The sequence below is a fragment of the Aulonocara sp. 'chitande type north' Nkhata Bay genome, linkage group LG3, assembly GCF_057382095.1.
Source record: "Aulonocara sp. 'chitande type north' Nkhata Bay isolate Kocher_YH1m ecotype deep benthic linkage group LG3, A_spYH_male_GT1.1, whole genome shotgun sequence".
Lineage (NCBI taxonomy): Eukaryota > Metazoa > Chordata > Actinopteri > Cichliformes > Cichlidae > Aulonocara > Aulonocara sp. 'chitande type north' Nkhata Bay.
In genome coordinates this window covers 13,907,891-13,925,209 of record NC_141346.1, presented here as the reverse complement: position 1 = coordinate 13,925,209, position 17,319 = coordinate 13,907,891, and the positions used below count along the sequence as shown (strand labels likewise).

Genomic DNA, 17,319 nt, shown 5'->3' with positions numbered 1-17,319 from the left:
GCTCAGCGCGACAGTGTGCTCATAGAGAGATATCGATATTCCCGTGAGGGTATTATTTACTTAACCAACTTGTTGACGAGGGGGTGCAGGACCACCACCTGTCTTTTTTTGCTCTGCCCTTTTCTTGGTTGCTGTTATGAACAAACAAACAGATTATTTCAGGGTCTCTTTCCAAGAGACGAAAAGCAATATAAGTGATAAATATTACCATTCTGTAGAATATTCTTATATTTCACTTTTACTTGTTCCCATGTTCTAGTGGGTCCTGTTGTGGCTCTAATGTGAAAGGGGATATAATATAACATATTATAATATAATATAATGTAATATAATATTGGGTAATATAGTGTGATATGATAAATCTACCCTACCGCCTACTGGTGTTGGCCAGAGGGGCCGATGGCGCGATATGGCAGCCTGGCTTCTGTCAGTCTGCCCCAGGGCAGCTGTGCCAGCCATCCAGCTGTACTAATCGTCAACAGCAGGTGTGTTCGGAGAACCGGATTAGCGAGCTCAGAGTTAGCGCGATGATTTGGTCTTGGATGTGTCATTTGATCTTGGATGTAGTAAGTGACGTGCGAAGAACGGGCCCCAGGACTGCATTTCACTCACTGCCTCTGTTTGTATCTCTTTCACTGCAGGACCAACATGGAGCAAGAAGTCAGCGCTCTCAGGAGGCCGACAAACCTCACAGAAGAAAGGGAGAGAAAACCTACAGCTGTGATGAGTGTGGAAGGTCTTTTACCCAGGCTGGAAGCTTAAAAACTCACCAAGTCATCCACAGTGGAGTTAAACCTTACAGCTGTGACTTGTGTGGAAAGTCTTTTACCCAGGCTGGAAGCTTAAAAACTCACCAAGTCATCCACAGTGGAGTTAAACCTTACAGCTGTGACTTGTGTGGAAAATCTTTTGTGCAGGCTGCACACTTAAAAAAACACAGAATCATCCACAGTGGATTTAAACCTTACAACTGTGACTTGTGTGGAAAGTCTTTTACTCTGGCTCAAAACTTAAAAACACACCAAGGCATCCACAGTGGATTTAAACCTTACAGCTGTGACTTGTGTGGAAAATCTTTTCTGCAGGCTGGAAACTTAAAAATCCACAGAATCATCCACAGTGGATTTAAACCTTACAGCTGTGAGTTGTGTGGAAAGTCTTTTACCCGGGCTCGAGGCTTAAAAATACACCAACTTATCCACAGTGGAGTTAAAGCGTTCAGCTGTGAGTTTTGTGGAAAGTCTTTTACCCAGGCTGTAGACTTAAAAAACCACAGAATCATCCACAGTGGGGTTAAATCTTACAGCTGTGAGTTGTGTGGAAAGTCTTTTACCCAGGCTGGATCCATAAAAAGACACCAACTCATCCACAGTGGAGTTAAACCTTACAGCTGCGACTTGTGTGGAAAGTCTTTTACCCAGGCTGGATCCTTAAAAAGTCACCAACTCATCCACAGTGGAGTTAAACCTTACAGCTGCGACTTGTGTGGAAAGTGGTTTACCCGGGAAAGAAACTTAAAAACACACCAACTCATCCACAGTGGAGTTAAATCTTACAGCTGTGACTTGTGTGGAAAGTCTTTTACCCAGGCTGGTGATTTAAAAAAACACCATGTCGTCCACAGTGGAGTTAAATCTTACAGCTGCGACTTTTGCGGAAAGTCTTTTACCCGGGCTGAAGGCTTAAAAAAACACCAAGTCATCCACAGTGGAGTTAAATCTTACAGCTGTGACTTGTGTGGAAAGTCTTTTACCCGGGCTGAAGGCTTAAAAAAACACCAAGTCATCCACAGTGGAGTTAAACCTTACAGCTGTGACATGTGTGGAAAATCTTTTACCTGGGCCAGAGACTTAGAAAAACACCAACTCATCCACAGTGGATTTAAACCTTACAGCTGTGAGTTGTGTGGAAAGTCTTTTGCCTGGGCTGGAGACTTAAAAAAACACCAACTCATCCACAGTGGATTTAAACCTTACAGCTGTGAGTTGTGTGGAAAGTCTTTTACCCGGGCTGGAGACTTAAAAAAACACCAACTCATCCACAGTGGAGTTAAACCTTACAGCTGTGACTTGTGTGGTAAAGCTTTTGGTCAAAGTCGAAACTTACAGAAGCATCTAGTTACCCACTCTGGAATTAAGGCGTACAGCTGCGACTTTTGTGGAAAAACTTTCAGTGAAAAAAAGTACCGAAATATTCACCTACGCATTCACACTGGAAATGATCTTTCCTACTGTGATCAGTGTGGGAAACTGTTTACAACCGATGCACAATTACAAATACACATGTTTACCCACACTGAGGAGAGACCTTATAAATGTGACCGGTGTGAGAAGACTTTTAAATCTCCACATTACCTGAAAAAACATCAACAGATCCACACCAGAAAGTAACTCTACAAGTGCAGTTACTGTGAGGAAGTATTGATTTTTTATCTTGTAATTTTAACCTGATTGTTTGGAACAAGTCTGATCAGTAAACCTATGGAGTTATTCTGAATGAACTGTTTTGGAAAATGAAGAATCATTTTCACTCGGTATGCTGAGTGTTTTAATGTAAACAGTAAAACGTAATTGGACATTGGTAGAGATCACTTACGCTGTCATTGTTTAGAAGCAGAGCAACACAGATGGATCCAGTTCTCAACCCTATTGTCACTGTGGTGGTGGGAAAACGTTTCTCTGTTACTTTTGTGGAAAAACCTCCAATCATCAACGGGACCTAAAACCACATCAACGTAGACACACTGGAGACAAAATGAACTACTGCAAAGAATGTGGGAGAGGTTTCCACACACCAAGTGCATTAAAAATACATGAACTATTCCACAGTGTGTTCAAAAAGCACATCTGTGACCAGTGTGGGTCATCCGTCACCACTGCACATGAGCTTAAAGAACAAGAATAAGCAAATCCACACAGTAGAGACACCATACAAGTAATCAAGCCTACTAAAGATGAATGCATGGACTAGTTTTTCCAGGTCCTGGTGAGACATCAGATCTTTTATCCTTGATATATTCTTGAGGTGATAGTAAGCTGACTTTGTTATTGTCTTAACGTGTTTTTCTAAGTTTAGGTCTGCATCCATCATTACACCCAAATTTCTCGCCTGGTTTGTGGTTTTTAGGTGTATAGATTGAAGTTCTCTGGTGACCTGTAATCGTTTTTCTTTGGTGCCAAAGACTATTACCTCAGTTTTGTTTTTGTTTAGCTGGAGAAAATTGTGGCACAACCAGTCATTAATTTCCTCAATGCATTTACCAAGAGCCTGTACAGGGCCTCTGTCTCCTGATGACATTGTGATATATATGTGTGTGTCATCTGCATAGCTGTGGTAGTTTATTTTGTTGTTCTTTATAATCTGTGCCAGTGAGAGCATGTAAATGTTAAACAGAAGGGGTCCCAAGATGGAACCTTGGGGAACTCCACATGTGATACTTGTCTGCTCAGATGTGAAGTTACCTATTGATACAAAGTATTTCCTGTTTTCTAAGTATGTTTTGAACCAGTTTAGTACAGTTCCTGAAAGACCTGTCCAGTTCTCCAGTCGTTTGAGTAATATGTTGTGGTCAACTGTATCAAATGCTGCACTGAGATCCAGTAAAACTAAGACTGACATTTTTCCACTGTCTGTATTCAGACATATGTCATTAAACACTTTGGTCAGAGCAGTTTCAGTGCTGTGGTTCTGTCTAAAACCTGACTGGAAGGCATTGTAGCAATTATTCTGTTTTAAGAAGTAACTGAGCTGTTGAGAAACTGCTTTTTCAATGATCTTACTTAAAAATGGGAGATTTGAAGTGGCAGAGTTTATGCTGCTGACTATAGGTCTGAGTTGGACACCTTCCTTGTGGATTTTAGGAAGTCCGTAAATGCAGGGTATCGCATTGTCATGTAATTATTATCCTTAGTATCCTTATTTTCTCATTATATTGTTTTATTCACTTTAATCATGAAGGTTTGTAAAGCAAGGCCACTTTTGACTCATAAACTAAGTGCTCAGCCAGACTGCAAACAGGAAGTGTAGAGCTGTACAGCATATTAATAAATACAGGAAGCCAGACAGAATAGAGAAACTTTGCCATATAAACAATGTTTGTATCGAAACTGTGACGTATAAAGTACCAAAATAACACAGTTTATGATTCTAATGTTAGAGATCCTGCAACTGGTGTTTGGGCTGTGCAGGGGTCTCTGTCTTCCGGAAGATGATTAAATAAAAAGAAATATAAATGTTTTAACACGCTATGAGTCTGATTTCTCTAGTAAGTAAAGTAAAATTTTATTTATATAGCACATTTCTAGATAGACATCACAAAGTGCTTTACAGATATAACAGATTAAAAGACAAAAAACAAACAAAGTTAACAAAAAGCAATTTTAAAAAGGTAAGTTTTTAGCTGTTTTTTAAAAGTAATCAATGAATCAACGGATCGTAGGTCCTCTGTTCTATCATGGGGACAAAAGAATCGGGGTTAATAGCATCCCCTGGATAAAGGCGGTGATATGTAAGGCGGTCAATCATTTTGTCCTTTTCAAGGTAGAGGCAAGCTATAACTTTCTTTTTGTAGCTGCTTGTGGGGTCTCGGTTTAAGGCTCCATAGGTATTGTTGTCACTGAGGAGAGTAGTGATCTTTGTGTGGTAATTGTAGTGTTTAGGACCACGGTGCATCCTCCCTTATCAGCTGGTAAAATAGTGATGATGTGGTCTTTGCTCGGGGAAGTGACGGCCTTCTTTTCCTGTATTGTGAGGTTGGACGGAGGGACTTTGGCACTTGAGAGAGTGGCTGAGACATTCATCCTGATTTGCTCTGCTTCTGTCTGTGATAATTTATTAATCCATATGGTGGTTTCTGTGGCTCTGATGACATCCACTATGGGCAACTGTTGTGGAGAAATGGCAAAATTGAGTCCTTTGGCTCAAGGTCGTAGATTTAGTTTTGGCATTGGTGGGGACGGATAATTCAACCACCAAACCCTGCCCTTTTTCTTTTATTTTCTTCTATTTTTTCCTTGGCTTCGTGATAAAAGGAGAAATATACAGTGGGGCAAAAAAGTATTTAGTCAGCCACCGATTGTGCATGTTCCCCCACCTAAAATGATGACAGAGGTCAGTAATTTGCACCAGAGGTACACTTCAACTGTGAGAGACAGAATGTGAAAAATAAATCCATGAATCCACATGGTAGGATTTGTAAAGAATTTATTCGTAAATCAGGGTGGAAAATAAGTATTACTTCAGTTATAGTGCACAAACATGTCTTATACATTAGCACTAATGGAAAACTGAATGATCTGGTGGTTTTTGTCAATAAAACTACTCATCTAAGATTACCACAAAGTAAAAGATCTCTCAGCAAAATTATGCAACATTTAAGACACACTATCAAATCAGTGAGCTGGCATTTTTTTATTCTAAACATGAACTACTGTTACAGCAACAGACATGGACACAACAACTGTATGTTCACTATGTGAAGGAGCCAAACACATGCCTTCTCCTCTCGTTAACTGAGATAAACTGCTGGCATACATCTATATTGTCCAGTCTCACCTGGTGTACATGGTACAGCCTCTGTAAACTAATATCCTGGCTTGCTCAAAGCAGCCGTTTTCTCTGAAAGTTTCAATCAAAATTAGAAATGCTACTCTGAGACTGAGATAACTAATAGTGCTGCCTGTTGTGCAGTTAGTTAGTCCAAAATACGTTATTCATGGTTACATACACTTTTAGACTGATGTGGGCCAAGGCCTAGCATAGCCTGTAACGTTATTATGACGGACACATCTTATGAGTGAACTTGACTTTAAGTGACTTACAGGCAGTGTTGGTCAAGTTACTTGAAAAAAGTAATCAGTAACTAATTACTGATTACTCCCCCCAAAAAGTAATCCCGTTACTTTACTGATTACTTATTTTCAAAAGTAATTAATTACTTAGTTACTTAGTTACTTAGTTACTTTTTAAAAACACGATTTACAACCTGAAGAGGTGATAAAGTGATAGATCTTTCAGCCCAATTCTACTTTTTCTACATAATCCATCATACAAAATGTAATCAAATGGAAAAGTCTCTTTTTTTAACTTGTTTTATCAGTTTTAATCTTTTAACTTTATGCATCAAGCAAAACATTTAATTATATGCAACATTCTCTGACTTGAATAAATTAGTTTAACATTTAAACCTATTTTCTACACATTCCAGCACATAAAATAAAATATTTTTTGTGTTTTCACTCACTCTTTCAAACAGATGCAAGTAAAACACAGCAGAAAATAAATAAAGTCAAAGACTCAGCGGTCCTTTTGCTCTATTTTCACCTGTAAAGCAGGAGCAGGGTAGGCGGAGGGTTACCCTGGTGTAGGTGTGCTGCGGTCAGTTGAAGAATCCGCGCGAGTGTCTCTGTGAGTTTCCCATCACGTCGTAGCTACTCGGTGCTTGCTCGGAAGTTTAGGGGTTTTTTTCGCTGTAAAAAGACGTTTTCTTCCCACGCACGATGGACGCTAATGTTTTTGTCACTTTTTATGGAATCAAACTCAAAGTAAGGTCAGTACTTCCACACTTTAAACGCTGCACGCTCATACTCTCTCCCGCACTCGATATATTATCCATTGTTGATCTGCACACAGCTGCTGTCACCAACGTCGCACTTGCTTACGTCACTGTCATGAGACATTCTCGCAAAAAAATCACGGTTTTAGTGACGCAGTAACGCAGCGTTCCTACGGGAAAGTAACGGTAATCTAATTACCGATTTTGCAATAGTAATCCCTTACTTTACTCGTTACTTGAAAAAAGTAATCAGATTACAGTAACGCGTTACTGCCCATCTCTGCTTACAGGTTTCTTTGAAAAATACTTTCTTATATCCAGGTTCTTCCTTTTTGCTGCCATCCTCCTCTCCTCCTCGCAGGTCCTCGCAGCGCAGGCTTGCCGCTGCTAAAGCTAAACAGAGCTCCCTGAAAGGCACAGCCAATCACATAGGCCATATTTGTCACATGAGGTAGGACTCCAGTAGAGAACGTAATTTAACTGTTTCTGCACCGCTGGGTGAATGAGACGCTGACAGATCATTTTTTTCCTTCTATCAGGTTTGATTTCTTTACTCAAAGAGATCAAATTATTGGTGGGGACATGTCCCTTCCGTCCATGCCAAATTTACCCCCTTGCTTTGGCTAAAACTCTCTTTTCAGGTTCAGTGAGACTCCGGTCTGAAAAGTTCTTTACCCATTTCTCCTGACTGTCTTCAGGTGTGTTTTCTTCTCTGAGTTGTGTAGGTTCAGAACGAGGAGTATGTGTTTTTGAAAGCAAGGTGTGAAATTTTCTGCGTTGTCTTTCTTTTCCTTTAGAGTGTTGGGCCCGCTGAGCCTTGTCCACAAACTTGTAAACCTCTTCTAAGATTGGAGAGGGTAGAAGGATTTCCTGCAGAGTCAGAATTTTGGGCCGACTGAGAACAGCACTTACACATGTGAGTGAGGGGAGAGAAGTTGCTGCCTGCGAGTTTACAGAGGAGAGCTTAAGTTTGACCAGGTACCAAAGCAAATCATTCGTATTGACGAATTCGTATGACGGTGTATCACAAAAGATTGATATCAAACTGATCACTTGGTTGCGTTACTTGCTCTTCAAGTGAATCAACAAATGGATAAATAAAAAGACGAACGACAATGCTGATTTTTTAGAGTCTTAGCTTACATTTCCACGGCTAAACAAACTCTAAATCGGTTTCAATGGTGTACTGATGTACACAAAAATGGACATAAGGAGCTTCTTTCAAAGAAAAAACTCAGGTAGATGTTATTTTATATATTATGCTTTGTATGTTGTTCAGTCTATGCAAAACAAGAGGAATTTCAATACACAGCAGTATATTCACAGTTGAAACCAGTGAATATACTGATGTTTTATAAACCAGTGAATATACTGATGTTTTATAAACCAGTGAATATACTGATGTTTACATATACTTTATGGAGAAAACATTTTAAAAAAAATTCACTGTTAAACATGAATTTAGAGTAAACCTGTTTTGTTTTAGATAAATAAATGTTGAAATATCTTTTGAATTAGTTAAATGTCAAAATAAAAAGAGGGAGCGGTCTATTTTAATCACTTTCATCAAATTTAGGAGTACATGTACACTAAGTTTATTGTTAATTAATAAGAAAACTCCAGACGATTCCATTCTGAGCTGAAGAAGCTTCTGATAGGTTAGTAGAGTCCACGTGAGTAAATTGGTGGCACACCTGTGGATGCATATAAGGCAAAACACAGAGCCTGTTTCTGTGACATGGGAAAATCAAGAGATGTCAACCAAAACACCAGGAAAAGGATTGTGGAGCTCCATAAGTGTGGCTCAATTTTGAATACAAAATACAAAAGTTAACAAATGTTTTTTATCAATCTAAAAAAATAAACATTTAGTCTGATTTGATGTTACAATGTTTGTGTTTTTATCTGAAGAGTGTGTAAATATCTGGTTTCAACTGTATATTTGATGATGTTGGTGTTTGGCTTGATTGTCAGCACAAAGAGGGAGAGAGAGGAGCAGAGAGGGAGATGGAGAATGAGGAAAGAACAGAGATGGAACAAGAGCAGGTGAGACACACATGTTAGTCAAATGGTTGTTTGCCAAAACTCATCAGAACATGTATCCAGTACCTAGTGTTTCTTTTTAGATACCATTTGTTACTTTTCAAATTCTATATTTATTAAGTTCTGCAGGCTTGTTTGCACAACAAGGCTAAATAATTATATAAACTTTTCTCAATCTAAATAGTGGACTTTGGTATAATTAAAAAATAAGTGTAGTGCAGGTCTATGATGATTTTTAGTGCTACTATCATCTAGTTTTGATTCTGGTTGGGTTTTGGTTAAGTTCTAAGTAGTCCTGATTTTGAACTGGTGTAGTCCTGTTTTAATTCCGGATCAGTTCTGGGTCTGGTTGAATTGGAGTTTAGTCACTGTGTCTTGATACAGCCCGACTTTGTTCTGCCTTGCTGCTTGATTAAAAACTAGTTTAAGGTGATATTTATTTTTTCCTATATGAAGTCATTCTTTTTTGAACAAAACTCAAAACAGAGCCTAATAATCTTTCAGTCATTTCTACCCTCACTTAATTTCCTTTTGATGCTCAGCTCTCATACAGTGGCTCAGTTGGGCTCCAATCCCACCATATTGTGGCCAATCACATGCGAGGATATAGGATAATATCATTATGTGAAAAACCGAGAGGGTGAGAGACGCGACAGTCAAGTGGAGCATCTGTCTGTCCTCTCAGTAAGTGAGTGACACAGTAAACAGCGGTGAGGAGGGCTGTGCGAAAGCAAAAACACATAAATATACCTGACACCCGTAAACATAGCAGCATTGTCTCGGTCTTGGTCTCAGTCTCATCTCAACTTGGTCTTGGTCTTGTCTTGGTCTAGATACCCTCTGGTCTCGGTCTTGTCTTGGTCTCGGATTAGGCGGTCTTGACTACAAGTCTAGTTCTAGGCTGATTACATAAGCAACGTTTTACAAGCTTCTGCTTACCATGGGCGATTCCTGTGAGACAAACAGTTTGCAGCAGAGTTTCTTTCATACTGGTTCAGTTTCCCCGTGTGTAGAGACTGGGTGGGGTCACTCAGAGTCTAATAAAGTCCTTCTCTTGTATATTCTGAATAATAAATTCAGTTATCAGGACTTGATTTTATTCCATGGAGCTGGTTAAAGAACAGCAGCGTATAGAAACACTTTTAATCATCTCTTTTTGGTGTTGCGCATTTGGAGGGTCGGCAAGATCTGTTACCATCATCTGTCATTTTCAGCTTTACTGGAAACTTTATTTAAATCCCATTGAGTCAAGTTTGAAACTCAGATTCTGTTATTCACTGAAAATAACAAAAACATTTTATGACAAAATAAGAGTCAGATCAGCAGAACTACAGAACCTGTATCTCTGCTGTAACAGTGTCACTCTGCTCCACTTTGATGTTTGTTGTTTTTTTCGTGTTTCTTGTAACATTTAATTGTTAGAAACTAAACTGTCTCTGAGATAAAGACGAATAAACAACTCTGCTTTACATGTTACTAACAAAACCATTTTCATATTGTTTCAGTGTGTGTGAAGGAGACACTAGGCTGGCTGGAGTCTGTGTGGACTTACATCTGTAATTCAGCTGTGACAGAGACAAAAAGACCAATTTTTGGTGCAGCATGTTTTGGGGTTAAAACCCACAGAGACAAAGTGTTTAGAAAAAAATGTCTCAAATGTTCTGATACTTCTGACACATACAGGATCACTACAGGTTTTCGCTTAGACAGCAGTTGTTTGTCTCTCCTGGATCACCTGCACAAGTGCCAAGGTAGGTCTCCCCTGTAGAATTGGTTTTCCCTTCGTCGGGAGCACATGCTGGGCTATCCAAATCACAGACAAACAGTATCCCACATTCTTGATTTTTAGTTCACAAACACTTGTTGTAATGACTAACTACTCCTGACATTTTGGAGATGTTAGCTCTTTATACAGTAAAGTTACAGTGGGATACAAATAATATCAGGCTGATCCTGCCACGATTTGTTCCCCCGGTTCAAATCAATGACAAACAGTATCCTACAGTTTTTTATGTTTTTAAACCCATTTAGCACAGAGAGGCATTTTTTCTTGTAAAATAAAGGGGGCCAAGAAAAAAAAAAGGTTCGGGAACCACTAACTGGAGATGTAAGGAGAGGAGTGAAGGAAACAAAGTGTTACAGTGTTCTTCACATTTGATTTTATGCTCACTTTAAATTGACAGTATGAACCAAAGTTACAGACCTTGAAAGACAGACAGTTTGACACGCTGTTTAAAGAGTCTTCCTTTCTCCCTCCAAGGTTGTATGCTGTACCTGTGTGTCACACCTCTTTGATACATTAAAGAAGCTTCTGGAAAGGATCACCTGTGCATCCTCTCTTCTCTGTCCTGCACATGTGTTTCTAATACATAATACAACATGTACAACAACATGGCCTACTGACCCTGATTTTTGGGTCACAGTGGGAGAAATGACAGAACACTGATGATCTGTTTGTAACCATGTTAGTGTTTAAAGCACAACATTTCCCTCTAGTGGCCATATGTAAACCATGAGGGAGGATGGTGTTAATGTCAAATGTGATACATTTTCTCTTCCTTTTCCTCTTATGAGGTTAGAATGAAGGTGAACATCAAAGTTACAACATTAAATTGTATTTTTGCTTCTTTATCTAAAATTGAAATCTTGCTCAGTTGTAACTTGTGTGTTTCATATACTTTTGAGTGTTGTTACACTTTCTTTCTCAGATGAGTGACAGTAAATGTGATGTGGTGCCATCTGCTTTTAGGAACTCTGTCAGTGCGCCCCAGGGCAGCTGTGGCTACATTGTAGCTTGCCATCACCTGTGTGTGAATGTGTGGATGACTGAATGTGTAAAGCCTTAGGGAGTACTAAAGCGCTATACAAATACAGGCCATTTACCATTTTTAGGATTATTTTTCTACTTTTTATTTACATTTTAATGTGACTGACTATCATGTCAACTGGTGTCAACATTTTTTTTCATAGGCAATTCTGTACCTATGCAGTACTTATGACAATTCCCAAAAGCTGCTGTAAATTCTCTCCAGTACAGAAAATATTATATCATCCACAAATAAAGTGTAAACTGTAAAATCTCAGATTTTTTACATATATCATTGATGTACAGGATGAAGGCGTGGGACAGAAATTTTATTTTGTTGTGGTTTGGTTATTGAATTGACATGAAAATAAAGATTAAACCACAACCTCAGCCTGATAACAGCTGGCACATCATTCAGTGTCTGACCTTCAGTGCAGGATGTTTGTGTTTGGAAACAAACCAGCAGCCACTGACATGGTGAAAAAGTGTTTTTATTTGTTCAACTTGTTATAAAAAATCAAGATAATTCTCTAGTAGTAGTTGAATATTTTCTCAGTTTGTTCTTTTATAGTTAGTAAGTAAAATGTATTTATAGTGGTAAATGGCCTGTATTTGTATTTAGTTCTGTGTCTAGTCTGCGACCTAGAGGGATCTCTTGTTTCCTGTTTTATTGTGAAGGTCTGCGTCTCATTCAGCACCCCCAAAATGAATCAAATCACCCGCAAAGATTTCTTACTTTTTTGACAATATTTGCTGTTTGTGTGACACACTACTAAAAATATAACAAGCATACAGTACTTGGTTGAGACGTAACACTTTAGCAACAAAAGTATAGATAACCTCCCCCCCTCCCAAAATGGTTTGTTCCAGCTCGCCTCGCTGGCTCTAGCATCCTGGCTGTCAGAGCGATGGTGGCTGAGACGCAGCTGAGCGGAGGTGTAAGTGCCTGGCTGAAAACAGGACATGTTGGCTGCATTTAACCTTCAGTTACTCTTTATATAGTTAGGTAGGAGTCAGATCATGTTTCTTTTTAGCTGAAAAGCATTACACCATGTAATGATAGTTGCTATTGTTGAAGCTACCCACAAGGGGCGCTCTGGAATCAATAAGATATACAGAATAGAAGAAGAAGTGATCGTGGTAGAAAGAATAATAAACAGCTAGCTGAAGCTAGCAACAGGAGCAATTCTTGATGTTTTATTCATAGAGGAATAAGAACATTACACACCAGGTAACCTGCAGTGTTGAAAACATGTTTTCCGACGATGTTTGCTACCCTACAATCCGTCCTGGGCCCTATTTCAGGAAGCCGGTTTAGTGCAAACTCTGAGTAAGTATACCCTGAGTGAACGAAAACTCTGGGTTTCCGGTTTCACAAAGCGAGTTTAAATTAATTCTGAGTGAGTTACTATGACGACACACTCCGTGAAGCTAACCTGCCCCCTAGCCAGTGGCGTGTCTAGAAAATTTTTGTTGGGGGGGCCAGGTAGGGGCACAGATTTGGAGAAGGGTGGCAGATGTAATTGGCAGATAATGTTTAAAAAAAATTCTACCAACCGTTAACCATAATTCAATAATCCTATAAACCTAATAACCGAATGCGCTTTTAACTCTTATTAGAATGAGATTTTAACCACTACGGTGCAAAGTTTTTAGATACTGTGTTGATAAAGTACAAGAGATACAATCAGTCAGTGTTTATTCAGCAGTCAAGGACAGCAATATTTGCATAGTGTTTTTACTGACATATAGTGCACATATGTTTTGGGCAAAAACATTTTTGAATATTAAAATACGAACATTTGTAACAAACAATTGACAAATTAGCCATTCCAATGCAAAACTTTATCTGCCTATTAAAAAAAGAAGATAATCTTCTCACAAACTGGTGTTTGATTTTGAAACAGGAAAAAAGTGGGGAAACAAATGAAAAGACTAACATTTGAATAAAACCTGAAAGCAAGTAAATACTTTCTATGCTGCCTTATGGTAAACTTTGGTAATATTGATCAAGAACAACACTGGCTGATGATGAAATACAGTCAGCTGGCATGGTGACACTGCCAGTATTAACCTGCAGGGCTGGACTGGGACAGAAAATCTGGCATTTTGACTACAGACCGGCCCACCAGGTAGTAAAGCCATAAAGACTTTGAATGAAAACAAATGCTGTTGTGACAGTCCCATATGGAAAAGAAATAGTAAAAACTTATATGACTTAACTCATGAAAGTGGCCACTTTCTCATTACTTTCATATATTGTTTTAGTAAGTATCCAAAACATACAAGATTCATTATATAATCTTTCAAGGGATCTTATATCTGTTTTTACTCTTGTATGCTTTTCATACAAGTTTCACACAAGACATTTACAAACTTTATAAAATTTATATATATCTTTTCCATATGTACACCGTCTTGTTGGTATATGTATGATTTCTATACATTTATGTCAGATAAAAACTTTGGTTGTAAGATTTAGATAATTATTTAATAAAAGCTAGATATTTTAAATGAGAATAAGAAGGAAAAGTATTTCTTAGTGCCCCACCTCTCCCTGTTAATGCCCTACCTGCCCCCCTGGCAACACTTTGCTAGACCCGCCCCTGCACAGTTACCAGCTGTCAGCTACTTAGAAAAGGATCCTGGTGTTATTTTTCTCTCAGAAACAGTTCATAACTTCCCTTCAACTCATTCATGTCACCTAAAAGGTAAACCTGTTTCTCCATCACAGCTCTGATGATTCAGTAAGGACATCTCCTGGTTTCATCTTCATGTTTCCCTCTCACCACATATCCAAACTGACATCATGACCAGCAGCTTTACAGCTGTGGCTCCAGCAAACATCAGCTGATATTAAAAATTAATATTAAATAAATTCTAACAACAGCTGATCAAGCTTAAACGTGCTGCTGTTGTTTAGCGCGACATCCGCTGGTTTTCTCTTTCTGGTGCAAAGTGGGCGATAAATAAACAAGAGAGAAAAGCCGATCAGCTGATCATTGATCAGTTTCATGATTGAAGTAGAAACAGGAGAGGGAGGGGGGAGAATGAGAGAAGAAGAGACAGCTGTGCAGCGTAAACACAGAATAACTCCAGCTTTGTGTCTTTTTCCATTCTAGCTAAAGTTCGGGACAAACTGCGTCTCTTCTCAGCTCAATACGAAACGTGTAATATTTTCTCTGATTGAGGGACCATTCCATTTTTTAAGGAGCCGTTGGCAACTCTACTAACTAACCTTATGAATAAAATAAAGTTCACTATCAGTAACATCATAGCACCCACCCAGCTGTATAAAAACTCCGTCAAGCTGGCTAGAACGCAGTATGAGTTATTGCAACTGACGGTAAAAAGTCAGCACAACGAAAATAAACTCCACCTAAACTTGGTTTATATCTGACCCAGATAGACTGCAGGTCATAACTTCTTACCTGAAGTTCAGTTCACCTGACACTAGGACCGGCGGCTGCCTCGGGTCTCTTCTCCTGCCTCCCCTTCCCTCATCCACCTGCTGGCCTCTGTGGAAGCCCCGCCATAGCCACCACCAAACACCTGAGTTATTTTTACACATCGACCTGCATCTGGCCAATCCACCACCTCTCATTGTTCATGCCCTTACAAAAATAAATAAAAAATAAGTCACCGGGCATATGCCCGGTATGCCCGATGGCCAGTCCAGTTATGTTAACCTGCAACTCCATACAGCAATGTTACGACTTAGATTATATCTTATAACTCATAACTCTTATGTTAGCTGCCCTCAGTAGCATACTGTCTGATATATTCCATGGCTGCAATAATTCTTTAAGTGTTATTTTTTCCTTGGTATTCTAATTTCACCGAAGTTTACTAAACTCAGCAAACTTAATATTACTTACCGGGACATTTATTCTGTCCTCATTTTCTTTCACCGAAAAATTGTTTCCTGCAGTGCCGTCTTTCGTGCTTGGCTCTCCTACCTTTGCTAACGTGATGCACATAGCACAGAAGCCGATGCTGCATTCACTTACAGTCGGATATCTGAGCTTCACCGTGAAAACATAATCGGACATTTGATATTTGATTGAATTTTATTGTTTTGCCTTTGGGGTGGCACCTGGGGTGGCCGGTCTGGTTGGGGGGGTGGCCTGTGCCCCCCCAGGCCACCCCGCTGGACACGCCACTGCCCCTAGCAGGTTTACTTCAACTAACCCTGACCTTCTCCGCCTCTTTGTCAGAAACCTGACTGTAGGAAGTGTCAGACATGGCATGCTCCTTCCTTGAAGAGCCAGTAGATGTTGAAGCCCAAATTCTCCGCAGAGCTCTCCGCCGGGAGAGAGTGATTAGAGCGCGTTCGGACATTTTATCATTTCCTGATGATCTCCTGTGTGAACGTTACCGTTTTTCAGCACAATCTATAATTTATTTGAATAACATCCTCAGGCCTAATATTGCTCATGTGACACATCGCGGACATTCTCTCAGTTCTGTACATATTATTTGTATTGCACTTCGGTTTTTTGCAAACGGGAGCTTTCTGTATAATATTGGTGACGCTGAGCACGTTTCCAAGGCTACCGTCTGTCGGGCAGTCAGGAATGTTACAGTTGCACTGAAACGTCTCCTGTACTCGTTTGTGGTGTTCCCCGGTCATAGACCCACAAGATTCATCAAAGAGGGATGCCACAAAATTGCAGGTATCAGGATGAACGAAACTTAATTCATGATGTGGTGATATTTGAACTACTACTTAAATTTTACATTTATTCTCACGGTTCCCAGGCGTGATTGGCTGTATAGATGGCACTCACATTCCAGTCATTGCTCCTTCAGTAAATGAAGGAGACTATGTGAACAGGAAGTCTTTCCACAGCATTAATGTACAGGTACATAGTTCCCTGTAGCATTTCAAACTAACAAATTATTTCATTATAGTAATGGATGCTAATTTGTGTTCTCTGCACTGTGAAGATCATATGTGATGCTGCCAACATTATCACAAATGTGGAAGCCAACTGCTCAGCCTCTGTGAGTGGTGGTGGTGGAGGACCCCCACCTGTTTTTCGGGCCTCCGCTTTTTTTCTGTTGGCTATAACGGGTCACATTTGAGCATACAGAGTAAGCAAATATGTACTTGTAATGCTCAGATAATTTCAATAAGTGCTTACAGAGGGGAAATTAATGTAGCCTCTAACTGCAATTGATTTACATCGGACAAACAGACCAAGCACTATGGCTGATAATACAATTACACCTTACCTGTTTGGACTATATTTTTATATTTGTTAGTGATTGTTAAATTATAATATTATTTTATGCCATGTTATACCCCTAATTAAAGATTGTGAATTATTATGTAGTTTTAGTTTGCATTATTCTCCTGAATTAGAAGAAGCTGATAACTATTGCGTTAGTTAAACTGATTTGCATTACATTAGACTGCTGATTTATTGTGGATGAATGATATTGTTTTATGATGTTATAAGAAATACTGTTTGCAGAAAGTCATCGCCTTATTTGTCTGATTAGAAGAGAACAGAACATGCTGGAGTTTTCTGCCCCATCTCAGCAGGAGCAGATAAACGGGGAGCCAAGGTCGTAGCTTAGGCGCCGTGTGAGAGAAAGCATGTGAATGTTTAGGCTTTTATGATAAGGTGGGGGCCACTAGAGGCTATAAGAGTTTGATCAATGCTCCACCATTTTGAGATCTGAGGCTGTCTGCATACAGTGTCCATCTGCCACGTGTGTGATCATTAAAATCATCGTTTGACTTAACCCGGCCGGACCAGTGTTGTTATTGTGGTTTTTTTCTCTTGTCTCCATCCCCAATTTTGAACTTGTAACATGATCTTAATAGTATTTTTTATATTAATTTAATTTTTCATCTAATTGAATACAATCTATTTGTGTATGATTGTCAGTCTGAAGAAGGAGAGAG

At 39.3% G+C, this 17,319-nt stretch overlaps 1 protein-coding gene across 1 annotated transcript in view; it reads left to right on the top strand.

Annotated features, from left to right (window-relative positions):
- The window catches only part of LOC147334066 (uncharacterized), a 27,767-nt gene extending 10,646 nt beyond the window's left edge, over positions 1–17,121 (top strand). Inside the window, exons 3-4 of the mRNA XM_086286496.1 lie at positions 642–5,821; positions 6,844–17,121. Of these exons, the coding sequence (XP_086142622.1) occupies positions 642–2,390 (1,749 nt within the window). The 3' untranslated portion in view covers positions 2,391–5,821; positions 6,844–17,121. The remainder of the gene's footprint in view (positions 1–641; positions 5,822–6,843) is intronic.
- The last annotated feature ends 198 nt before the right edge of the window (positions 17,122–17,319 follow it).